The sequence below is a fragment of the Myotis davidii genome, unplaced genomic scaffold (assembly GCF_000327345.1).
Source record: "Myotis davidii unplaced genomic scaffold, ASM32734v1 scaffold512, whole genome shotgun sequence".
Classification (NCBI taxonomy): domain Eukaryota; kingdom Metazoa; phylum Chordata; class Mammalia; order Chiroptera; family Vespertilionidae; genus Myotis; species Myotis davidii.
Window position 1 is genome coordinate 298,286 of NW_006284323.1, and position 26,579 is coordinate 324,864.

Here is a 26,579-nt window from a genome sequence, read left to right on the forward strand (position 1 = left end):
AGCACACGAACCTTCTTTGCACTGACACTGAAAACATGTTTTCTAAGTGTTGACATCCCACCCCGCTGAATGGATGAATAGTTTTTGTACCTCTGGCTTTGACTTTTAAAGAAAACCTTTTCTTCTCTCCCTGACAGAATGGGGAGCGGGGAGGTGGGGTGTGTTCCTTCTTCCTTCCACTAGGTGGCCCTGTGTGCTCTCAGATGTCCGCCAGCTGCTCAGACAGGTGAATGCATTTCATTGGCTTAGGGAGGCATGATGCCACGGGGCAGCCCTTTTTAAGAGGAAAGCCAGGCCGGTGAAGCAGCCAGCGACCCCTGAGCAGTGAGTTCTCTGTGCTGAGCGGCAGGACCGGAGCTGTGGTGAAGCATCATGAGCGAGGTGAGCGGCCCTTCTACTCGGAAAGGGAAACTTGGGGAGCGGGGGCGGGGGTGGGATGAGAGGACAGGGGATAGAAGGGACTCAGTTATCTCTGGAACTGTGAAGGCAGCCCTGTAACTATTGGCTCTGAAGACCAGCACTATGTATGGCTTGCTTTGCAGGGCAAGGGCAGAGACCGGTTAAGTTTGCAACTTTTAAAAATTCGCCTTAAAAAGAGAAAGGGACGCATTGTTTGCTTCCTATTGAATGGTGACTTTGGAAAGCGCTTTGGGGTTGAGCCCTCAGAGGAGGAAGCCGGTTGTGGGAGGCTCTCCGGAAGATCTGTGCTGCTTCCCCATGTGTTTGTTTTCGGGGACAGCTTTCCGGGGGGCGGGCAGGCGGGCTGGGGAGCCGGCTTCTGGGGGGAGGTGGGGAAGGGGTGTTGCTGCTCGGTGCGGGAAGCGCGGGGAGGCGGAGGCAGTGCGGCCAGCATCTGCGGCTCTCGGAGTCCCGGAAGGAGCCCAGCTGAGGAACCGTGGAGACCGTGCGCCTCCAGGTGTGCGGCTCCGAGACGGGAGATGTGGGCGGAAGAGGGACAATTTTAACTTGAAGGTCACTCCTCTGAGTATGTCTATACAGAATCGGTGTTGCTGGGGCTCATTTTAGTTTTTAAAAGATCATGTTCTCTTTCTCTCTTTCCAAGGGGGCAGATCTGGGTCATGCATTAGAGCGACTCCGCGGCAAAGACGGTCCGTTTTCACTTCCTTTCGGTTGGCACTCAAATAATGACTTTGTAAGATCTTTCCTCTTCTCTTCTTTTTGACAGATGGGTGATCCTTTTTTGGAAGTCTAGAGTAAAATTAACAACTTCAGAAATAAAATGTGTCTTCGCCGCTTTTATCTCTCTGATGGGTGGCTTGGGATGTAAACATGACAGGAAGAACCAGCGGGCGCAGCCTCAGGAGATGTGGGAACGGGGTTGGGGATGGCGCCAAGGGCTTGAGCGAGGAGGAGGGGGAGGCGAGCATGGGGAGAGGAGGGATAGGTGGAAACCCTTCCAACAACAACAGTAGTAACCACGCAGCAGCAGCTCCCAGTGGCCCGCGGCCTCAGAGCCCAGCTGGGCACTGAGCATCCACTCAATGTAACCTTATTTGAGCCTCCCGACAGCTCTGTGAAATAGGTGCTCGTAGTATTCCCACTTGACCGATGAGGAAATTGAGGCATAGAAAAGTTCAAGGTCAACTAGTTCAAAGCCACCAGCAGGCGAAAGACAGACCCAGGACATGGGCTGCAATGCCGGGCAGCTGACCGCCAGGTGGATGGCCAAGTGCATGAGGGCTTCTCTGAACAGCAGGCGCCAGAGGAGAGAGAGGAGGAGGAGGAGGGTGGGAGCCGAGGAAAAGGAGGTGGGGGCTCGGAGCAGGCACAGGGATGTGAGATCCAGCCCTCCATCTCCTGCTTGCTTGGGTGGGGGGCTTTCTGCTAGACTCCCTGGAGATGCCGGAAGCTTCTCTATGTGTGTCAGCTCCCCATGCTTGCAGCAAGAAGGGCTGCCTGTGTGCAGTGGGGTTTACATTTCATATGGAAGGAGGACTTGGAAGTGGCATCGCCCTGGGGCTCCCTTTCTTTGAACAAGTCAGCTGCCAGGAACCCTTCGGAGCGGCGGGCCTCCTGCCAGCTCTCCTCCTGCCCAGCATCGTACTCATGAACTTTCCAGAATGCCCAGCTCCGAGGGGCTCTCTTACTGCGGGTCCCCCGGGGGGGGAGCAAGTGTCCCAGACCTCACCCCTCGATTGGAGTCACAACCTCCTTTCTGCTTCGTGAAAGGAGTGCAGCCCTGCTCCCCCCGCCCCCTCGCATTTCATCAGAGGAGCTGGCAGGCAAACTCGTTCCTTTAATGTTGACAAAATCCCACAGCCTCCCTTTGCTGCCCACCAAACCCTTCACTCCTGCCCTCGCCTCCCCGGGCCCCTCTGGTAGCATCTCCCCGTCCATGGCACAGCCCCCACCCTCTGGCCCCCAGCCCAGCCACCAGCTCTCTGGCTGACCTCCCAGTTTCTGGGGGGTGGGGGGTGGGGTGCTCCTTGGAGAGCGGGAATGTGTTCTTGGACTAAAACTTCAATCTGCTTAAAACATTTAATAAAGCTGAACAGAAGCTCCTTTCTGGGGAGGGAACCGGATCCCCCCTGCCCTGCAAGCTTTTCCTCTTGGGTGAGTTACACGGGGCTTCTAGTTTTAGTGACTCTCAGGCAGGGACGGATTTCAGATGATTCTTGGCTTGGGCGTGTACCTCATTACTGCGAGGGTCAAGGCCCAGGATTTTGCCCGCCATCCCCTGACTCCTGGATTTATTGGAGGCTGGTGGGCAATGGATCCGGCGCCAGCTGTCAGGGTTCAGTGCCCGCTGCAGAGTTCCCGAGCTCCCAGCGGCCCCTGTGGCCAGGGCATGAGCCCCGCTGGGTGGAGAGACCCTCCAAGGGCCGCATGCCCCCTGGGGTGGGGAGGGGTGGGCTCTGCTCCTCCTGGTCCTCCCGTCTTTAAGGGAAGGCAGGCAGGGAAACTGAGTCTGGAGCTGGCAATAAGCTGGGTGACTGTGCAACACAATATCTTCTGTATCTCCTGTGACAACGCTTTTCTTTTCGGGGGGAATGACATGTGATTGAAGAGAGAAGCTCAAGTATAGCGAGCAAAGTCAAGTCCAAAGTTAGGGCAACGCGAGGGAGCGGAGGTGGCGTGTGGGGGCGTCTAATTTACATTTCGGTGTTGGAGTCTGTCAGCTGTGCCTGCAGCAGCTCGGAGATGAGCTGGAGGATCATTTAGCAGGGATCACAGTGCAGGCTTAGGTGCGCGAGCCGGCTCGGGAAGCCTGGCGGCCAAGTGCAATTTACACAGCGGCCTCCTCTCTCCCGCCGGACCCCCAGGCCCAGGGAGGAGTAAAAGCCTGCTTTGCTTAGCCACCTGACATGATTTGAAGAAAAGAGTCCCACAAACAATGACAGCGTGTCTCGTTGTCTGCGCCAGGGGCCTCTTTTCAAGTTGCTTTGCAAAGGAAGTTATTAGGAGAGAGCCAGCGGCGAGATGTCACCGCATAAAGGGAAACATTCGGGGAGTTGATTTCATAAGGAGGCAGCACTGCCCTGTGTGTGAGGGAGGGGAGCCCCGGGTCGCCCCAGGATCAGCTGACAGCTATTAATTAGGGTGGAGACCCCTCTGGGAAAGCAGCCTCCCAATCCTCCTGTTTCCCGTCATCGGCTTGGATGGGACACTGTGACTCAGCGTCAGGGTCATGGCCATTTCTTCCATAGACAGTGGCCGCAAGAGAAGGCCTGTGCCTGTCAGAGGCGTCGCCGGAACACTCCAAGGACGTTTAAGGGCACATCTTTCGACCCACATGTCTGTCTTTAGCACGGAATTGGAAGCTACTGCTTATGTGTGACATCGCTAAGGAGAGCAGAAGGCTGTGCCCATCATTGCGCTGGCCCAGCAGGGGTGGCTGGTCCCACTTCAGCCTTGCGGGGGTGGGGGTACAGGAAAGACACAATTTTTCCTTCGTCGAAAGTAGCCATTGGTTACAAAACATCATGGGACACTGGTTTGGGGCTTACCTAGTTAGCCGTCAGGGCAACCGGCCGGTGAGACACACAGTAAGAGGAAACAGACCTAGAATGAAAATTCTCACCCTTGTGTGTCCCTTACGGTGTAATAGTGAACTAAACCCAGGTGGATGGAGGGGTGATTAGGTCCGCAAGGAACTGTGTGTCTCTGACCAGGTAAGCACAGATCCCGAGGGTAACGGCACACAATGTGGATTTTGCCACTGGCCCCCACGGCGCAGTGACAGAAGGTCAAATGACAATTCAATGTCTTGTGTAGTTTTAACCATATTTGGGGGTGTGATGCGGTAAAGATATAAGAAGATCCAAATGGTTTTGCTGTGTCACACAATGATAGAGACTCTCTCTCCTCTAACTGGAGATATTAGGTCTAAAAAGACACCCATTACGACTTGGGTTCGACGTCCGACTTTTCCTAACGGAGAAGAGGCCCCAGTTCAGCATGCAAATGTGTGCGGGGCTGACGACAAGGGGTTGCCATGCGATTTGTTTCCCGCATCCTGCATGTCATTAAGGAACGCGGTGGGACTAAGAACTCGCACTGTTTTTCTTTTCTGAATTCTAAGAGTGCAAGATGTATTGTGTGTGTGTTTTTCCCCCTGGAAGGATTGAATAAATGAGTTACAGTTGATTTTATTAACGGTTCAGTAGAATATGTGATCGCGATGACAGGGGAGCAGGGGCTTTGTGATGGAAAGTGCCTTGAATGTATGATGAACACTCTCCGCATTATTTTGTGAAATTCTAATTTCTGCTCTCAGGCTTCCTTCGAGGTGCGCTCCTAGGCAGAGGGCATTTGCCATCTGTCTGTGGCTGGTGCTCCATCCAGGGGGCACTCAGCACTCTTTGAACCCATGAATAATTAGAGCCCCAGCCTGGGGCTTTCTCATTAACTTAGAATGACTTTCTGGAAAGGGCTTCCTACCGAGGGAGAAGAAGGATTTTAGGGGCTGCGAATGCACAGGTTTTTATTATATTTGGCTGATATTTGAAGAAAACACAGCATTAAAGATCAGGCTGTTAAAGTGTTGGCTTTATTCTGTTCCGGCTGCTGTAACAAAATACCACAGCTGGGCAGTTTATAAACAGCAGAAATTTATTGCCCACAGTTCTGGGGGCTGGAAGTCCAGGATCGGGGCGCAACATGGGTGGGTGAGGGCCCTCTTCTGGGTCACGGATGCCTCTCGGTGTCCTCACTTGATGGAAGGGGTGAGGGAGCTTGGTGGTGTCTCCTTAATAAGGACACTGATCCCGTTCATGAGGGCCTCACCCTCATCTCCTACTCAGCCCCCACAGGCCTCACTCCTAATGCCGTTACCTTTGGGTGTTAGGGTTTTATCACATGAATTTTGGAAAAACACATTCAGTCCATAGCAAGTATTATGGGTGGCATTTTTTTTTTTTAAATTCTCACCCGAGGATATTTTTCCCATTGATTTCGAGAGAGAGTGGAAGGGAGGGAGGAAAGAGAGAGAGAGAGAGAGAGAGACATCAATATGAGAGTGACACATCGATTGGTTGACTCCTGCATGTGCTCCTACTGGGGTTGGGGAACCTGCAACCAAGAATTGGGATAAGTGCCTGGAATTGAACCCATGACCCTTCAATCTGGGGGCCAATGCTCTAACCACTGAGAAAAAGTGGCCAGAGCGGGTTGCATTTTGTTTATCAGCGTTATCCTACCTAGATGGTGAACTTCCGAGGACAGGGGCAATGTTTTGTCGTCCACAAGGGCTGGCTCCTGGTTTGGCAGCTGGTGGTGTCCAGTTACTGGAGGGATAACTGGATTTCGGGGTGTGGATTGGTCAATGCATGTGACCAGGGACCAGATCCTCTTTTCTCAATGTTGAGATCTGTGGCAGAAACAGGGTTGGGGAAGAGAAGTTCTGTCTTACTCCTGGCTTGAAACCCGTGTTCACCATGCAAATCCTTGTGTGCTGGAAAGGGATGCGTTGTCACATATGCAAAACAAATGCTTTCCCGGCAGGCCAAGGGAATGAGAAAAACTGGGGAGGATCTCAACAGCCAGGACTCTTGACATTTAGGAAAATGTCAAGGAAAATCGGGGCGCCGGAGGAGGGGCGGGGAACTCTCCTATCCCGCGGTTCACAGATGTCCCTGGTGACTATTTCACATCAGGTAAGTTCTATGAAATTCAAACAAAAGGGACTGCGGGCGCGAGGCGAGCCCGGCCGGGCCCAGGAACACAGTCGCTGTGTGGAGGCAGGACACCCACGTGGCTGTGCTTGGGGGGCTCGGAAAGAGTCCACGCAGGCCTTTGGGGGGTGGCCCCTCGCGCGGAATCGCAGTCAGCCAGGCTGCTGTTTTGACGACAGTTATCCATCCAGTAACTGGACACCACCAGCTGATGCAGGATGCAGGAAGCAAGTGGCCGAGTTAAATATTATAATTAATAGTTAAACAGGAGCCCTCAATGCTCATATTAATTAAAACAAATATTTTAATGATAGTTGCATATTTAAATATTTTAATTTACACTTGAAACAGGGATATTTGACAATTCAGGTGCAAAAAGAGATGGACTTGCATTTGTTTCCTGGGAAGCTGGACGTTGAATCGTGCCCCTGTGCAGGCTAGAGAGAGTGGAGGGGAGAGAGAAAGGGGAGAGAAAGAAAGAGAGAGAGAGAGAGAGAGAGAGAGAGACAGAGAGAGAGAGAGACATCAATATGAGAGTGACACATCGATTGGTTGCCTCCCGCACGTGCTCCTACTGAAGTTGGGGAACCTACAACCAAGAATTGGGATATGTGCCTGGAATTGAACCCATTCACTCCCCTGCTGTCCCCGGGCACCAGCTCTTTACCATCCTCTCCTAATCATTGGAATGAAGCGAAGTATAGCTAGGAATTCGGAAACATTCCCCATGCTGTTTGGGGCGGCGCCTTTGGGGATGGGGATGCCCAGGAGCTATAGATCATTGTCTGTACCAGGAGCAGGTGAGCTGGCCACGCCCACGGCCCACACCTGTCAGCCTGCCTTCATTTCTGGGCTGCTACACATGAGCAATTCAGCGTGCGTCACACATCCCAGGCATCAATCTGCCTGAATATTGTTTGTGCCTTGCAAATAGCCCTACACTTACGCTTCAGAATCTCACTGAATCACTTCTCATTCCATTTCCGAAAGGGAAATGCTTAGCCATATTTATAACATTGCCAGCCGAAAAATCAATCACCTGCTAAATGCCATTATTTTATGTTTTACTCTTAAACTGCCACCTTATAAATAAAAGGAAGACAAATTAGGGCCATAAAGCAGGAAGGTAGTCATCCACAAGTGAAAAGTCCCCATGCAAACATCTCTGGGGGAAGGAGCAGGAAGTCCAACTATGCAAATGGGGCAATTTTCCTATCCGGATGGAACTGGAGTGGAGAGGAAGGGAGTGCTCTTCTCTGGAAGGTGTCGGTCCCCTGGTGTGAGGATGGCGGTCCCCTCGGGTGAGGACGAGGACGGCATGGGCTTGGCCAAGACAAAAACACCCATAGTGCCATCCTTTTCTCAACGGCCTGCAACGTCTTCTGAATGTTAGTGCTTAAATGCTAGTCTCTGACGAGTTGAAGGCTGCGTGTGCACCTGGGCTGGTTTGAGGTTATGCTTTTCCTCGTCCTACAATCCAGAGCTGCTGGGGAGAGGTGTGGCAAAGGTCACAGCCAGCTGTCCCCCTAGCACCCCTCCTGGGTCCTGGGCACGATTCTCACCAAGCGACGAGTTATTTTAATTGTATACAAGGCCTGCAAAGAGGACCCCAGAGGCTGACAATCCTCTTGAGCACTTGTCTTAACAAAACAAGATAAAAATATTACAAGGAAATACGTTCTCCCTTTCTCTCAAGTTCTTTTGTTTAGCCAGCATATTAAGAAATTACACTTGTTTGAGAATTTAAGATTCTTGCCTTGGCTGGTTAGATTCAGTGGTTAGAGCATCGGCCCGTGGACTGAAGGGTCCCAGGTTCTGTTTTATTCCTGTTCAAGGGCATATATCTTGGTTGCAGACTTACCCCTGCTCCCCCAACCCCCCCTCCCCCCCGTGGGACTTATACGCCGGCAAATACGGTACATAATTTCCTCATTAAGTAATATCCACTGTACCATTAGGAGGTGTTAGAAAAATAGAACAGTTTTCTTGAGGCTGGCAAAGGCTGGTTGTGTCATGGCGTTTCCTATCACATTTCCCCACTTGGTTGATGCACAGAGAAACCCCAGGGCCATGAATTGGTCCATTTGGGAGCCTGAGAGCAATTGTGCCGGAGCATCCCCGGTGCCCGTCCCTCCATCCCTGCGGTGAGAGGGCATCAGCAGACACTAGTGTTGACACAAACCTGCCCACATCCTGGGTGGGCGAGGGTGCTGAGTCCGCCTTCAGAATTTGTATCTCTTCATCCGTGTCAAAGAACTATCGATGGAGCCAGCAATAAGCAAAGCTTCAAACCATTTGCCCGCTATTTTCAACCCTTTCTCATCTCATGACACACATATACTAATTACTAAAATTCTGCGGCACGCCAAAAATATATATTATTATTATTATTTTGCCGATCTGACAAAAAAAATAGGTATCATTCTGATGCATTCACACCAGTCGGCTATTGTGCTGGCTGGTGTCATTTTTTAAAATTTGACAATCTAAGGAAAAGAGATCAGTGCTCCTAACGACATAGTTAGGTATTGCGTGCTATAAAATTCTTGGGGTACACCCGTGGAAAATGGCTGCATTATGCTGTAGGACGTCTTCTCCCCAAACCGGTCATGGTGGTTAGGCATGACCTGTCCTCCCCTAGGGGGAGCACTAGCCTACCCAGTCCCTTCTTTGACTTTCCCACAATCAGCTGTCATTGTTTTGACAACAGCCATCGGCAAGTAGTTAAGAGCTGACACTGAAAGCCTCTCCGCTCCTTGGCACTGCCCCAGCAGCCCTCCCACAGATCAGCCCAGAACAAGGGCTTGGGGTCCACAGGGACCTTGGGGATCACTCCTCTAGAATCAGCATCTCCACAGTTTTTGGTACTGCACCCTTTCTGGAAAAATTTTTGAACATGTATGCGCAAAGCATTTTCTAAAAATTCATTTTAAAATGAATTGTGTAAGTGCTAATGTACTAATATGTGAAGCGTAGTTATGAAACATACAAAAAATGAATATTGGAAAGATAAATTTTTGAGCATGTATGCACAATACATTTTAAAAAATGTATTTAAAAATTATAAGTGCTAATGTGCCACTATATTAAGTGTGGGTATAAAACACACAAAAGTAAATATTTAAAAATGAGAGAATGATGAAGCAAACCATACTTTTAGATCTCTTGCTCATTGCAATGGCTGTATTATCTCTTGCCAAAATGTCAAGGCGCAATATACACGTGTGAAAGTTCATTGTAAATGGAAAAGCATGAAATCTACAGTTCACGTGGTCTGGGCAACCACTTCTTTTTGAGACGAAGTTGATGACGGTGGTTTTTAAGCTCCTATACTGCTCAGGAAGATATTCTAACAGTAAAAGGTTAGTTAGCACTTGCATTGTTCTGTTGCTTTTGCTGGCACTATTAGTATTGTTTTCAATCTGTGAAAATTTTACGCAGGAATTTTTTATTGTGGTAAAAAACATATAAAATTGACCATCTTACCCATTTTTTTTTCCAGAGTGAAATTCAGTAGTATTAAGTTTTCTTACCTCGTTGAGAAATAGATCTGCAGAACATGTCCATCTGCTACAACTGAAACCCTGTCCCCGTTAACAACTCCCCTCCTTGCTGTCCCGCCACCCCTGGTCAGCACTGTTCTACTTGGTATTTTCTGAAGGTGACTTCCCTTCTTACTGCATGTAAGTGGGGTCATCCGGTATTTGTCTTTTTGTGACTGGCTCATTTGACTCAGCAGAATGACTCCAAGGTTCATCCATGTTGTAGCAGGTGACTGTGCAGGAATTTTTTAAATCCATTTACCTACTGTGGGGAGATTAGTGTAGTCTAAGGTAGATCGGTTAATCTATAAATCCTCTTACGGAGCACGAGGAGCTACAGTGCAGCACGTGGTGGTATTCTGAGAGTAAGCCGAGAGCGAGGGTGTCCTGGGGCTTCCACTCTTCCCTGCCCACCAAGGGACAATGTCAGCATCAGATATTAGCTATTGATTAAGCCTATTTGTTTATTGATCTGTGACCCTACACAGATATAAATAGAAATTCTGAAGTTCTCTCCCGCGCACAGCTGTGAGAATAACTAGGAAGCACCTTCCAAGCCCAGAGGCGCCATCAGACTGCGGTGTGTGCCAATGGCGCCCCCTGGGGTTGTGCTGTGTACCCAATCAACTGAGCGGGGTGGCCCTGCCCCTCCCCGGGTGCAGGCAGCCTGCTTACAGGCCACTGACCTAGAGAAAGGAGGTCGTGTCTATGGCCCCACTTAGAATTCAGGGGATTAAGGAGGCCGTACTTGTCATTTCATTCAAAGTAGTCATTTTAAAATAGGGAAGTGAGTGCCCTAAGGCGAATCTTATTTAAAATCATAGAGCTTCCCACGGAAAAGCCAGTCTAGGCTTCACTCACACATTTCCTATCCTATTAAATGTCTCATTTTCTGTCATATCCTCTATACAACCCATTTTTTTCACTTGTCCCAATTCCATTTAGGACTTAGACATGGGACACATGAAAAATAATGCTGTCCTGGATATTTTTATTAGTCTCCAGTGCAAAAAAAGGGCAGCCACAGAAGTCGTAGCGAAGACATTCTGTCCTTCACCAGGTCTTCTACTTTATTTGCAGAGACTTGGGTTTGCCCTCTGACCTCCGGACCCCCACCCTAGCCCCACCCCATGCCAATCACACAGGGAGAACACGGTGAATATGGGCAGGGCGTGCTCCTGCGAACCGTCTCCTTAAGGTCTCTGTTGACAAAGTTCTCTTCCGCCTGGCCTGGCAGTTTCCCTGGCCTTGAGTGCACACCAGTCACCTCCACTCCTTGCTTTACCCTCCCTGGCTCCGTGGGAATAAGAAAGAGCGTTCTGAACCCCCAAATGAAACGCTTAGAGAACATTTTCTCAGGGAGTGGTGGCCCTTTCTGTGGTCAAAACTGTCACATGTACAATCGGTAATCACTTATTTTGTCAGTCACGTTTCTTTCTGCCTTCTAAATTAGGAAACTTTAAAAGAAAGGGATTGTGTTTCCTATACCTTTTCATGTCCCCAGCACATACCACTCAACCCACATTGATGGAGAAACCATGTTGTGTTGGAGTTTGTGGAATAAGACAGAGTCCTTACCACTCACAGGCCGTAGGGGGGAGTAGACAAGACAGAACCACATCATATTAACTGGACTCCAGGGTCCACACAGAGGGTATCTGCGTTCACTGTACAAACGGAGGGCCAGGGAGCTGGTTAAGCCCTTGTGTGTGTGTGTGTATGTGTGTGTGTGTGTGTGTTGGGTGGGGTGGGGCAGGGAGGTGGAACCGTTCAGAGAAACCTTCCCATAGAGTCGATGCTTACAAAAGTAGGGGCTCAGTACAATATTGGTTGAAGAACAGCCACCATAACTAATGGTTAATCTTAAAAGTCATAAATTTTAGCTCAGCCTGGCGTGGCTCAGTGGTTGAGTGGTTGAGGTCATGGTTAGATTCCCGGTCAGGGCCCATGCCGGGGTCGGGGCTCGATCCCCAGTGGGGGCCGTGCAAGAGGCAACAGATCAATGGTTCTCTCTCATCATTGATGCTTCTATCTCTCCCTCTCCCTCTCTCTTCCTCTCTAAAATCAATAAAACGTTAAAAAGACATAATCAGTTTGGCTCAGTGGATAGACCATTGGCTGGTGGACCAAAGGGTCTTGGGTTTGATTCCAGTCAAGGGCACATACCTTAGTTGCAGGCTCCTCCCTGGCCTGGGCCCCGGTCAGGGCTGGTGCAGATGTGTTTCTCTCACATCAATGTTCCTCTCTGTCTTTCCCTTTTTTTTCTACTTTCCCTAAAAATCAATGGAAAAATATCCTCAAGTGAGGTTGAAAAAAAATAATTTAAAAAATACTTGAAAGTTTTTTTTTCTTTTCAGTTATTCTTTGATTAAGAAAAACTATTTACCACAGGGACTTCATCATTATCACTGTTTTATTTACCACAAAAAAAATGGAGGTTGTTTTCAGGTGTGTGTGTGTGTAAAGAATGTCACCTGACTTACCCTGCTCTCACATTCTTACATTCCTTGGGAGCCATTCTGAGCCTTCCCAGTGCCACGACGCAAATATTATTTCCAGCAATGTTCTATACCTCAGAAATGTGAGCTATCTTATCTCTTCTTTTTTGTTTGTTTGTTTTGTTAATACTCACCTGAGGAGATTTTTCCGTTGATTTTTAGAGAGAGCGGAAGGAAGGGGGAGAGACACACAGAGAGAGAAACATCGATGTGAGAGAGACACATTAATTGATTGCCTCCCGCAAGCGCCCTGACCAGAATCGGGGATTGCGCCTACAACCAAGGTCATACCCTTGACTGGAATGGAACCTGTGACCCTTCAGTCCCTGGACCAATGCTCTATCCACTGAGTCAAACTGGCTAGGGCATGAGCTATTTTATCTCTTCTTGAAGATAACTTCTTAAAATAGATGTAGCAATTTGTCAAGTACTTCTACCAAATACCTCCTGCAAATTCATGGTTATTTTTTCATCTAGATTTATTTATTTATTTATTTTTTAATCGAATATTTTTGGGTGACATTGGTTAATAAGATTATATAGCTTTCAGGTGTACAATTCTAGAATATATCATCTGTATATTGTATTATGTGTTCACCACCCCAATTCAAGTCTCCTTCCATCACCACTTATCTCCCCTTAACCCTCTTCTACCTCCCCCACCTCTTTCCCCGCTGGTAGTCACCATACTGTTGTCTGTGTCTGTGAATTTTTTTTTTTTTTTTTTTTGCCTAGTCCCTTCATCTTTTCTACCCAGTCCCACAACCTCCTGTCAGCTGTCAGCCTGCTCGCTATCTATGAGTCTGTTTCCTTTTTGTTTGCTAATTTATTTTGTTCATCTAGATTTAACTTTTCTCGTCTTCAAAACAGATTCAGCTCATTTCTGGGGATGCTGTTTTGTGAATTTCCATGTCATCATTTTTTTGCTGAGTTCTCACTGAGAGCCGGATTTGGCTGAAATTCAGGCGAGAGCTCCCCACGGTGGAATTTTGGATGAGCATTTTGAATTCGCACATGACAAAAATATAAATGCAGCGTAATGCGACTTCAGAGCTGCAAACAGTGCCCTCAGGGGACCGCCTCCCGCCCCTCGGTCCCTGTGGTATTACAGCCGGGAAGCGGGACGTGGCGAACAGTCTAGCAGGTCTCCTCAGAAATGAGGCAATTTAAAAACAAGCAACAGTCCTGCAACTATCCGCTCCATCTGCCTCTGCAATGAACTCTTCTGAGTGTCGGTGGCTCAGGCAGAGTTGGGGTCTGAGAGCCTGTGATTGGGCAGCAGGGACTGGTCCTGGGACACTCTATGGGGCTCAGTGGAAAACAGAAATGTGGGCTCCATGTGAAACATTATGAAGAGTTTCATGACAATTCTGGCAGAGCATTAAATCAAGCTCGGGGACTAAGCCAGAGGCCCCATGTGACTGCACAGGTCGCCCAGCCATGAAGTGGCCTTTCTTCTCCTGCACACCTGGGTAAGGGTGGGGCTGCCTGATGGCTTTTTAGTGGTAAAAAGACAGATAGATGCATGGGTGGATGGATGGATGGATGGATGGATGGATGGATAGCTGGATGGATGGGTGGATAGATGGGTGGATGAATGGGTGGATGGATGGGTGGATGGATAGATACAGCAGGCTTATAGATAGAGAGCCCACCTAGCAGATGCTTGAACTAGAAACCAGGTGATACAGGCCTATTGTGAGGATGGAATAACAAAATGGATTCAGGACCCCTAGAAAGTGCATATATTTTAAAGATCACATAGATGCTAAACTGTAACCCCATGTGGAAAATCCCCCCAATTCTGATCCCAATCGTCTTCACAGAGTGCTGGTTGTTCACTCAGAGGAACGCTTTGGTGGCCTGTCTTGTCCTGCGACCTCTGTCCTCACCTTCTGTCCTGAGTGTGCCTGGCAGGGGACACAGAAGGCAGATGTCTCGTTAAAGAGACATTGCTGTGCTGGGAAGGAAAGGGCTCTTATTGCAGGAAGAGCCGGGGTCACTGAGTGCAGATAGGAAGCCCCTCAGAGGCGTGAGCACTTGGAAGGCAACCTTTGACCAAAGTACAGCAGGCTTTATTCTCCAGCAAATGATGTTGTTCTGGATTTTGGAGAGATTTTAAAATAAAATATGGAGCAAATACCCACTATGAAGGAGACACAGCTGCGGGACTGAGTTGGTAGGTGGTGCTGGTGAGGATGGTGGTGGGATGTGCACATTTCATCTTCAGGGCGAGGTAGCTGGAATTCTCACCTCCCCAGGGAGCAGCTGATCACGTGGTCTATGCAGCTTTTATCCTGATTTCTAATCTGTGTCTCCACAGCTGATTTAGGACAAAGCTTTCCCTTTTCTTCTAAGAGCGCACAAGCTCAGGCTTCTGCCGTGTCCCGAAGCGATTTCCGTGTTAGTTGAGTGGGGCCTAGAGCTGTCTGCCTCTTCATGACCAAAAAAAAGAAAGTGTGCAGCTCGGAGCCTGGAGCGCCGGCGCGGAGGGAGAGGCCTGGGCAGCACAGCCTCCCGAGCGCTCATCTGCTCTTCCTCACGGGAAGTCGGCGCGAGGGCCGAGCTGTAGCTTTCGTGGGAGGATGGCGCGGACACGAGGCCGTGGAGCCAGTTACACGTGTGGAACACAGATCAGGATGCCCAGGTAGAGGGACCCCCGAGCCAGAGCTGTCTGCGTGGTTCTGGGGCCACGACCTCACAGGTGCACGACCACGTCTGCAGGTTTGGTGTCAGAGTGGGTGCTGAACCCCAACAATCTTGTAAAGTGTGTTCACCCCATCTCTTTCCTGCTATGGTCCGTGCATTGTCACGCACAGAATTTTGCATGATGATGGCATGGATTTGCACAATGAGGAGGGTCAGGAAGCCTGATTCCCCCCCACCTCGTGCCACCTGATGGACTGAGGCATAAAGTGTCTGTGCCCTTGGTGGCAGAGGGAGCTGCCAAAGTCGGGTTCCCCACCTCCCCAGCCAGTGGCAAGTGTGCAGCCTGCCCTGATCCAACTGCATCCCCTCCACGTAGCAGCCCTGGGTCCTTGGGTGGGTCACTAAGCCTCTCTCTCTCAAGCTCCGTCTCTATCAAGCTGGCAGAGTTGTCGTATCCACCGCCCAGGGTAGAGGTGCTAAGCTGTTTGCGTTTGCAGAGACAGGGCCTGGTACTTGGTGCAAAGACAAGGAAATGTCTGCCAAACCCGGAAGCGTCACCGTTCACTCCGCCCTAAATGGCTTCTCTGGTTTCACGGTGGCTGTTGGGTCCTTTCTTCTCCTGCTCATCACTTGGCTGCCCCGGTGAGGGAGTTGCGTTCTGTAGATCACGTGGGCTTGACCATGTGGAACCACGTGGCCATGGCGAGGGACCACCCAGGCCCGGGATGGCTGGCTGTGGAGCGGCCGGCAGGGCACGTCCTCCCGGCCCGGGCACCTTCATGCTGTGGTTTTGGCCGCGCTTTGCTGTCCTTCGACTACACCCAGCGCTGTGCCTTCAGCCTGACGGGGGAGGGAACGGGGACCCGATGCTGGTGCTACTGTTACAGCAAAGCAAAGCTGTGTCTGTCTCTGTGGCCAGTTTCCTTAATCTGGGGGAACCACAAGCGGATTTTCTGATCTCACGTCAGCTTCTCTGAAATAGAAAACTTCCCCCCAAGTCCCATGATTCCAGCGGGACGGGCAGGGCCGGTGTTTTCACGATGATACAGGAAGGGTTTCATTCAGTCCGGAAACTGGCCGCGCCCCCCTCCCCACCCGGGTAAGGCACATTTGTCCTTAAATGAGGTGGCTAATTGGCACGTCTTGGGTTCTGCCTTTACATTTATCTTTCACCGACGGCTCTCTGGCTCCTTCTGGCCCTTGGCATTTGGCTGGTCAGCCATGACCTCTCCTGTCCCTCCCTGCCCTGCTTGAACCCGGCACTTCCTGTGCGCAGGGAGGACTGATAGCTGGAGGCCGGGGGTGGGGGGTGGGGGGAATCTGTCCTTGTCTCAGAGCCGATTGTCCGCTCAGACATAGCAGCCATTCGAGAAAGGACCTGGCTTTACCCCAACGGCCTTTATTCCGAGGGTGACCCGAGGAAGGGCGGAAAGGCAGTGGCTGGACGAGACGTGTTTCTTTGGGGAGAATCTGCCGATTAAGACACGCACACACACAGCGCCCTTTCGCGTTCCCCTTTGGCAATTATCCCACCCGCCTCCTGCGTCTTCTCTTTCTAGAGGAACCACAAGCGGCGGTTGGTACCAAACACATGAAATACATCCATGCCAGGATCGGAGGCCCAGGACACACAACTGAGATTAGTAATATAATAACAAACAGGTAGAGGCTGCTCCCCTTATGAAAAAGTGATGACACAGACGGGATTCTCCTAATGGCCACGTGAGAGACACATTTGATTTAACTTAATTTCATCCCTCACGGAGGAGAAACTGAGCAGGTGAAGGGGGAAAGGCGTGAGCAGTGGAATCACTGTTGACTGTCATTTGGCCACGGGTCTGGTTCCTCCTGTCTTCACACTGCTCAGCCCAATGTGCCTTCGTCACCCGACTCACTGCAAGGGAGCATGATGGAGCAGAAGGGGCGGGCCTCTTTCCAAGCCTCTCTCAGCATTGCAGTCAGATTCCTTTTAGGGACCAGATCCAGGCCTTGGGACTGTTTTTTATCTTATTTAATTCTCACAACCTGGTGAGGTAGGTGTATTGTTCTTCCCACTTTAGAGAAGCAGAAGCCGAGGCTCAGAGAAGTCAAGTGACCAGCACAGGGTCACACAGCTGCTGAGTCATGGGGCTGGGACAGCCTGGACCTTCGGATTCCAGGACTCTCTTTCTTTTCTTTTTTGGGTCAGGTTTATGGAGGTGTAATTTATATATGGTAAACGTTACCGTTTTTAGTTGCATAGCTGATGGGGTTAGGCACATTGACAGTCTCACAACTGGGAGATTGTTGTATCACCCCCAAAAGTTCTTTTGTGTCTCTTTAGAGTCAGCCCTTCCCTCTACCGTTAGCCCAGAACCTGCATCCTTCACCATCATACCCTAAAGCACAATAAACCCAACCCACGAGGCAAGGTGTTTGCACCGTCATGAGGACAGCATGCTCCCTCAGGCCTGCAAATAAATGACATCATATTGCAACAACTTCCAGACTGTGCCCGGAGTGGCAGCAGCAGACACGCAGGAGCCTGAGGGAGGTGGTGGCATCTCCTGCCCTTGTCCTTGTGCATCACTCCCCGTCTCAAACAGCAGGGATGGCATCCAGGGAGCAGGGGGAAGCCTCAGCTTCGCACAGCGGTCTTGACATGGGGTCCTACCCGGCTCCCTGAGTGACAATCGCCTTCACCGCTGGCTCTGAGACTGGGGACAGGGCTGTGGCGAGGCTTTGCTGGCCACACGGCCTCCAGGGTGACCCAGGGCCCAGGGTCCCTTTGGCCGCGCTCTGCTCCACACCCCGAGGGCTGCTACCCTGGGTGAACTCTGGGTGGGTTTGTAGTTTTTTGGTTTCCTCGTGCACCTATTTCCAAATTTTCATAATGACCAGATCCCCCTTTTATAACTAGAAAACAGTGTTATTTAAAAGGAATATTGGCCCAAAGAAAAACTGAAAGGTAGAAAATACTCATTTAAAAAATAAGGCTGTAAGATAAAGGCTGTAAATGGAATTTCAAGAAGACAAAATCCCCAAACATGGGGGGCCTTGTCATAAATGGTCCCCAAAGTGACAGCGGAGCCGCTTATTTCTGTTCCCCAAAGGTCAGGATGCCACGCGGGCAGAGCGGAGTGTTCTGGGCGGAGGTCCAGCCTCCGGGGCTTACAGAGGCGGAAGCCGGTGCCCAGGAGGGCTTAGGGAGGGTCATACAGGATGATGCTCCTTTCATGGAAGAGCCCATCTTTTTTTTAAACCAAGATTAAAAAACAAAACAACGTAGCTGGCGTGGCTCAGTGGTTGAACGTGGACCTACGAACCAGGAGGTCATGGGTTGATTCCCAGTCAGGGCACATGCCTGGGTAGCGGGCTTGATCCCCAGTGTGGGGCGTGCAGGAGGCAGCCGATCAATGATTCTGTCGCATCATTGATGTTTCTCTCTCTCCCTCTCCTCTCCTCTCCTCTCTGAAATCAATTAAAAAGTATATAAATAAAATGCAGCTAAGGTTCTCTTCTGACATTCGTGTCTACATCTTTAGGGATTAAATTAGTGCCGTTTTTAATGCTCAGTTTTCAGAATGTTACCAGGAGAATTATAGACGATTTAAAAATCTCTGAGGCAAGAAGTCAAATCTGTTCTGTCCTTGTCATGAAATGTTGGCATGAAAGTCTCTTCTGCTTTTCAGAAAACTTCAGGGGCCCCCATTTGGGAGTGGCCTTTAAGGACATAGCTTTAATGTTCCCAAGAAACCACCGGCTTAATGACCCACTGGTCCCACGTGGTCATCCCCCACCCGCGGCCGCCCAGCCATCTGTCCCGTCTCACTCTGCATTTGCCGTGGTCTCACTCCTCCGTTCACTGAAAGGCTGATATTTCTTCTAAGAGACCCATGAGCCTTTTCCATAAAACATGAAATATAAAACCGTAGAAACACACCCCTTGCTTCTTTATAACCCGGTGATGGAAAGAAAGCGGAGAAAACACGTAGTAGGAGGAGGCGCTGAGGTCTGTGGGGCCCGTCTCCATCGGATGCCTCTCCTGGGCTGGGTGTCGATTTTTCAAAGGGTTCGCGGTGTGGGAACCAGCTGCACGCATCTTCGTGCTCTGCCTCCGATTGATGAGCCGACTGAGGGCCCGCTGGCATGATGCTGCCATCCCAGGGGCGCTGGGGCCGCGAGGGCATGAGCAATGCGGACACAGGGCGCGCAGCACGCAAGGGAGGCAGCACCGCAGAGGAAAATTACTCCAGGAAAAATGCATCACCAGGAGCGAGATGGCACTGAGTGGCATCACCAGGAGCGAGATGGCGCTGAGTGACTTGCTAACAAGAGCGTAAGCCACCATGAGGACGAGACAGAGTTTTCTTTCCTTCTTTGCCATGTTTCTGCAACTGCTTGGTACATAGAGCCCAGCGGAGGCCAGATGTTGAAGACAGAGGGCAAAACGCTAAAAAGCACCTAAAACAAGCACTCTCCCTTCTCTCTCTCTCTTTTAAATTGATTTGAGAGAGAGAGGAAGCGAGAGGGAGAGAGAAAGAGAGAATTGATTGGTTGCCTCCCATATGCACCCAACCAGGACTAAACCTACAACCTGGGTATGTGTCCTGATCAGGAATTGAAACCACGACCCTTCGGTGTATGGGATGTCACTCCAACCAACTGAACCACACTGGCCAGGCCCTCCTTCTCTTGATACACAGATGCCATCAACTTGATGTCACCAAATAATGCCTGTTGTCTTGTGGAAGACAATGTTCTGGATGGACAGGTGGGGAGTGCATAACCTCCTGCATGTGGCCAGCAGGAGCCAGAGGTTAGGATCTGCCCTCAGAGGGAGGGAAGGGAGATTGGATGAGGGATTTCCCGAGCAATGCACAGCTGGTGGGGACCTATCACTCATACTCCTTCTCAGCAGGTGGGAAGCCCCCCTTGACCTGCATTGGGGTCCCTCAGCCATGCCCCTGATCTTAGCCATCTTGGGTCCAGCTCTTACCCGCAGGGTTGAGATGGTTGGTTTAGTCTCTGCCTGTCCCTCCAGCTTGTGAGCCCATCGGTCAGAGAATTGTGCCTTCTCCTGGGGACCTCAGGGCCCAGCACAGTGCCTGGCTCCTTGGAGCTAAGGTAAAGAGTTAGTCCAGGAGTCGGTCACCTCCCCACCCGCACCCCAACCCCTGGTTGGGTCTGGGCCTCTGACAAGGAGCCATGACTTCACTGCCTAATGGTTCTGTAGGTTGGTGTGAAACCCGGTTTTGACAATCTGCTTTTGAAAAGAATCTTTTCTTTCTTAGCCTGGGAGAGACCAAAGGCCTCTAACTGGGGAGGTTTCCTGTGTTGCCCCCGTGAGAGGCTGACCCTAGACTGGGAGGGGCCGTCCCTTCCTCCCCTGACAGCTCAAGGGCTGAGCCAGAGGCTGCCAGGCTCCCTTTGCTCTTTGTCCCCCATGGGCCTGGCTCCACGGGGCTTGTGTCTTTTGTCCAGTGCGACCAAAGCAAATGCATAGACAGAGCGCTTGCCAATATTTGGTGGCAAAATGAGCTAGTCTCTCGGGGAGATGGGGTAAGGAAGGGTGGAGAGTGGTGGGCCCTGGGGGTGACCTGGGGGCCTTACTGCTTCAGAAGGCAATTTGCTCCCCGACCCTAAGGGGCTTTAAAGTGGACTTTCTAGTCAAGTCAGATCTCTCCAAATTTAATGTCAAGCCAAGTTCCTGGAGTAAACACAGATTTATCACTTAAATGCTATAGGTCTGAGAGATTCAGAAAATATTCTTGGACTGTCATTTCTGCCCCACATGTAACCTGCTGGAATTTATTTCATGTTCATTCTCTTCAACTTTCTGAAATAAAAAATAAATACCTTTTCATTGGGAACTTGTGTCTCATCCCAAAGATGAAATCATACACAGCAGCATGATCGGAAAGATGAATACCGTAGCATTCTGGAAATCATGTCATAAAAACTCTCCCGATGACAGTACACGTTCATAACCTGCAATCACGGCCCACGAGAAAGCTGCGGATGGAAGGTTTCAAAGGCTGTCTCAGAACAATTCCTGAGCCTCAGTCACCCCACTTCTCCAGTCTCTCACTCACCGGTGACCAGAGTCTGGGAGCCAGCCGGAGCCTGAGGCCAGGAAGTATCCACCAATACCGACGGCCCCGGTCTTACGTAAGATGATATATGTGATCATGGCTTTTTAAAATCCTCACCCGAGGATATTTTCCCATTGATTTCAGAGAGAGTGGAGGAGAGAAGGAAAGAGAAACATCGATGTAAGAGAAACACATCAATTGGTTGCCTCCCGCACGAGTCCCGACCAGGGCCTGAGCCGGGGAGGAGCCTGCAACAGAGGTACATGCCCTTGACTGGAATCGAACCCGGGACCCTTCAGTCCATAGCCTGATGCTCTATCCACTGAGCCAAATGGGCTAGGGTGCTTATCATGACTTTATGCAGTACTTTTGGCTTTTCTAAAATATTGAATTAAAATATTATTTTTCCAGCTTAGCGAGGTGTAATTGACAAAATTGTAGCACACTTAAGGAGGCCGCCATGAGGATTTGATGTGTGGATACCCCGTGAAAGATCCCCCCTCCGAGTTAATGACCGTGTCCATCACCTGGCATGTGTCCCTTTTTCTGTGTGAGAACCTGAGTTCCGCCGTCCTGCCACATTGCAGTTATACAGCAGTGCTATCAACTGTAGCCATCGTGTTCCACTTGGATCTTCAGACCTTATTCATTTTAGAGCTGGAAGTCTGGACCTTTCACCCTCCCTCTGTGTGTCCCCCACCCCCAGCCCCTGGCAACCACCGTTCTACTCTCAGCCTATGAGTTTGAGTTATTTTTCCAGATTCCACATATAAGTGATCCTGTGTGGTGTTTGTCTTGATTAATGAGTTTGTCTGGGCAAGAGTAGGTTTATGGTTGTTCATATGGAAAAAGATATGCAGGTTATGAGTATTACAATAGACTACTTATTTATTGGTTTTGCTGAGACATGGTTTTACTGATGTGAGACCAGCCCCCGATGCAGCATGGGAATCTCAGATGTGCCTCCATAGCCACTCCAAGCTCAAGGCTGGGGAGAAATGGATCCGAAGTCAGTTATCTACCGAAGGCTGGCGTGGCCCGTTCCTTGGGTGGAGTATCTTATGTAAGGGGTTGTCCCTGATTTTGCAACTTGGTTGAAAAGAGTCACCCAGCCCAATTATGTGCTGAGTCACACACCTCTCACCAGACCGATCTGTGCGGACCCGGTGGGTGGTCTGCTTGGCGTGGGCTCCCCAGGCTCAGGCAGGTGTGAAGGGACAGCGTGCCACCTCCTGCCCACGCTGCACTGCGGGCCCCCACCCTTCACCTCCTGCCTTGCGGCTTCCTGCTGGTCCCCGGGCAGATGCTGAGTTTGACATGCTGCCCAGGGTAGCAGCGTCAGGAGCGGATGCTGTGGCGCATGTCTGGGACCAGGAAAGGCAGGGGCAGGTGATAACTCACTGCCTTCCTCCCCCGGGTCGGCCCTCAGGCACAGATCGCCCCGCCCTGAGGGGCACAAGATCAGCGTGGCATGCACCTGGCAGTGCCATCTAGATGAGAAGCCCTCCATCGCCTCCCTCTTCCCCCTTCCCATCCTTCCTCCCTCCTTCCTGGCGCCCCCTCTCCTGTGTGGAGCACCAATGGCATCTGTCTTAGGCTCTGCCTTCTGGGATGTGAAAGGAAGACATAGTCTTTGTTATTTCCTGTAGCTCTTGCTGCAATGGACTGTCAGGCAAAAAGACTCCCCAAATGACACCTTTTGATACCATTCCCACCTTTTTCTAGACCCTTGGCACTTACTAGATGATCGGGAGGAGCGATCAGATACGCGCTCTCTGTTTAGGCTCCTTTAACTGGGGGTTTATGAAATTCTCAACCCTACCAGGTTATCAGTGAGCACCACCGAGGAGGGAGGGGGATGTGAGCTGCTGGGCGAGGGTCTGGGAGATGTCCTCTCCGCTGTGGTTCGGCCTCGGTCCCTCAGGCTTCCTCGCTGTCACTCAGCAGACCCATGGCCTGGGCCGGGTACGAGGGTTACTGTGAGGCTGGGTTTTAATTTCTCGTGTCACGTCCTTAGGTGGCCATTTACCGTTTCCTAGTAGTGAAGTGGGTACAATAGGAAAGGAGGAAAATGCTTGGAGGAGAATGTCTGTGTGCTAACGGGCCGAGGAGTTTTCTTATTTGTGATCCTGAGGTTAACTGAGTGGCATTCACTTCCTCACACGGGATGCTTGTCCCTTAAGGAGGCCCTGGGAATGGGGACAGGGACGCTGTCTTGAGATGTTGGGAGAGCGAGTGCTAGGATGACCCAGGAGGATGGGCTCAGGGCTGGCTTGAGCAGCGGGGACTCTGGTTTCAGAGTCCGAAGAAGGCAGGGACTGCTATTCTTCTAGACCCTTCTGCGAGCCTGGAAGAGGTGCTGGGTCTGGGGTGGGACAAGGTGTCGCAGAGGGTCCCAGATAGGATCGCTTTATGAAAGTGAAGTTGCTAGGGTCAGGGCGGGGCTGGAGTTGACCAGGAGAGGACCTGAATGAGAACATCTGTGTCAAGTGCCACGGCAAGGGGCAGACGACAAGAAAGGTGGCGAGAGTCTTCTGGAAGCAGAATTATGAGGCGACTCCTGCCTCCGGTTCTGCTGTGTTGAAATCAGGGCTGATTTTTCACCTTCACCTGCTCCGCCAACCACAGCTGTACTCAGAGGCCATGGCCATGGGCTCTCTAGATCAGGCTGAAACATGGAGGCAAATCTGCTGATAAAAAGGCGTTGAATGCCACATGCAGCAAGCTCTCCTACACGTGTGCCTGGCTCTCTAGGTCATTTGGACAGAATGTGCCACACACTCACTTTAACCTGGTGATGGTGACTGCATGTTTGGTCAGAGAGAAGCTCCTTGCCTTCTGCATGCCCTAACATACTACATTGGATTGGTGTGTAAACTGGATGACGGTGGTGGTGGTCAGGATATCACTGCATCACTTCTGAAGTTCCTAGAAAAGAGCCCGACAGCTAGAACCTCACACCGGGGTTTGCCCCGAAGACAGCCCATCACGCCCCTCCCCGTTAACATGCCATCTTATTTATTAGTCCAATTAGAATAGTGATATTCTTGAGGTGCGGCTACTTCTGGTCAGCAGGCAACACAGGTGCTCAGGATGCTGAGCTCATGATTGGTGCTAATGGATGAAGGAGGCGGAGCCTTCTCTCACTTGGCCAGGAGCGTGAGTGGGGAGAACAGGCAGCCTCCTCCCTCAGGGCACTAACTTCTCTCACCTCATGAAAAAGGACCTTTCCCTATCCATCCATTCATCCCATCCATCCATTCATCCCATCCATCCATCCATCCATCCATCCATCCCATCTATCCATCCATCTATCCATCCAACCATCCATCCATCCATTTCAGCATAGACTAGCTATGGGTTCCCATGTTATTTAAATTTTAATAACAGATCTCAGAGTCATTCTACAATTGATCCCTGTTCTGTTGGGTTGACTCTGCTTCTTTCTATAAGTCAGATGCCTCAAACTCTCTGTGGGTGCTAATGAAGTCATGTTGACCTCCACAGGGGACTCCCCCTGCCCTGTTTCCTTCCACCTGCTGAGGGAGGCGCCCAGGGGGAGACTGGAGGTGCTCAGGCTCAGGTTTAAAGGGAAGACTTTGGAGCCAGCATCTCTGGGTTGGAGTTATGTCTCTGCCATTTCCCAGCTGCATGACCGTGATCACATCCTCTCCGTGCCTTTAGGATGCAATCTGTAAAGTGAGGCTGATGAGGACAAGGATGGTGTGCACCTTGTCAGGGATGTTGTTAGAATCTAAGAGTCCATGATGCCCGGGAGCCTTGGAGGGTGCCTGGCCATGGCACGTGTGAGCTGTGGCCAGCCCAACGCCAGCCTGACTTACACCCTCCTCATTTACCGGGGAATTTCAGCCTCCTCACCTGGTGATAAACAATTATGGGTGATGACCACTAAGAGCCCGGCAACAGAAAAGCTCTTAGACAATTACCTCACTGCTCTCAGCCTTGTCTTAAAAATGCCACTAGGTCTCAAAGAATTCTGAAAAAAGGTGCTTTCAATGACTAGTTATTTTTTGTCAGGATCATTTTCTGAGCTGGGACACCATCTCCCTACGACATGTATCAGCTGCATTTTGCCTCCATCAGACGAGACCTGACACAAAACCCTGTCTTAGGAATCCTGGGAAAAGGACTCCTTTTTGTCCCCCGCGTGCACATCATCTGGTTTCTAAAAGGTGATCTTTTATGAAATGAAGTATTCATGACATTTGAAAGGTGTCAATGTCTAAGGTAGCTGAAGACAGTGGGGTTGAGTGTGCGCCTGTTTTGCACTTGTAAGCCATTTAATTTGACTTTATTCAGCTCTAGAACACTATCTTTTTATTTCGTGGAATTTGATTTGTTTTAATGAGCCATCGATGCATAATGCGGGGACGGGGAGGTTCTGATCACCAAGATGGCTGCTGGGCCTCCACAATGGTGATGAGATTTCCATCCAGTGCAGTGAACTTACCCGCCTCCTCTGTGTGTGAAAGGGGAGCCATCAGAATAAACACAGGCAAGAAGAAAGGGGTATTTTCACTTGCAAATCTATCTTTCAGAAATGTGTGATTTGGTTTAAATGAAGAGGCTGAACATTACAGGTTTAGATAATGATGCCACGATATGGGGACTTCAGTGGAGTGTGTTGAAGAACAAACGATGTTTGGTTAAGGCCTGCAAACTTCTCCCTCCATAGGAACATAGGGAAGACCCAGCATTCTGAACATGCTAGGTGCTCTAAAATATGAAGAAGGGACCCACATTTATGTAAACTTTCCAACTGCTACCTTTCCTTCCACTTCCTGCCAGAGAGAGGTGGTTTCCCCCTCTCAGAATGAGACAGCGCACCCCCTGACCTGGGTGGGCATTTGCACTTCACATTGACTGGTGTGGGGTGCGTGTGTGCGTGTGGTAGACATAGTAATAAACAGAAGACTTGATTTCGCCTCTCTTAGGTTATCATCTACAAAGGCAATATGCATACACAGGATGGTTAACGTCATTAACACAAATCTTTATTATTCACCCTACTTATTTACACTAATCAGAACCCCAAAGCAACATTTTCTTACTCAAGGTTGACTAAAGACCCGGGAATTTCTCATGACAACATGGAATACTAATGGAAACTGATTAACTGACTATTATTTTCTTGATATTATTTTTAGGCTGGAATCTTGGACCAAAATATAACTTTTGAGGGCACCTCCATCCCTTAGCAGGAGTCACCGTATGGTTTTCTCCTTGCCCAGTGCTCTGCCTCTCCTTCCAAGGCCCCATGCAGATAGTTATGTAACAGTGACAATTCCCGCATCGCACCGAACCTCTGGGCAAGGAAGGCCGGTCTCCAGTCTCGACTGCAGCCTGAGACAAGTCAGTCTCCCTACCTGGCTTCATTGTTTTTCACCTAAAAGTTAGAGACTTTACGTCTCTTCAATCCTTTTCAACTTAAAGCATATTTTCTGATAATTACCAGAAACTTTGATTGACAAAATACTTTGCTCTCCAGGGCCTACAATTCTGACCATCATGTTATTTAAAAAGCAGTAGCTAAATAAGCTTTGAGGAAGCATGCTTATGTGTTTACATGTCTATTTCACTCAGCTCCCCGACCTCACCCCCAGACCATCTTGCTCAAAGATGCAAATCCAACCACTAAATATTCATACTTCTGGTCAACCT

The 26,579-nt window shown here is 50.1% G+C and overlaps 1 protein-coding gene across 1 annotated transcript in view; it reads left to right on the forward strand.

Moving 5' to 3' along the window:
* Positions 1-280: 280 nt before the first annotated feature.
* PCP4 (Purkinje cell protein 4) overlaps positions 281-26,579 on the forward strand; it is a 52,225-nt gene continuing 25,926 nt past the window's right edge. Inside the window, exon 1 of the mRNA XM_006754317.2 lies at positions 281-381. Coding sequence (XP_006754380.1) covers positions 373-381 — 9 coding nt within the window. The 5' untranslated portion in view covers positions 281-372. The remainder of the gene's footprint in view (positions 382-26,579) is intronic.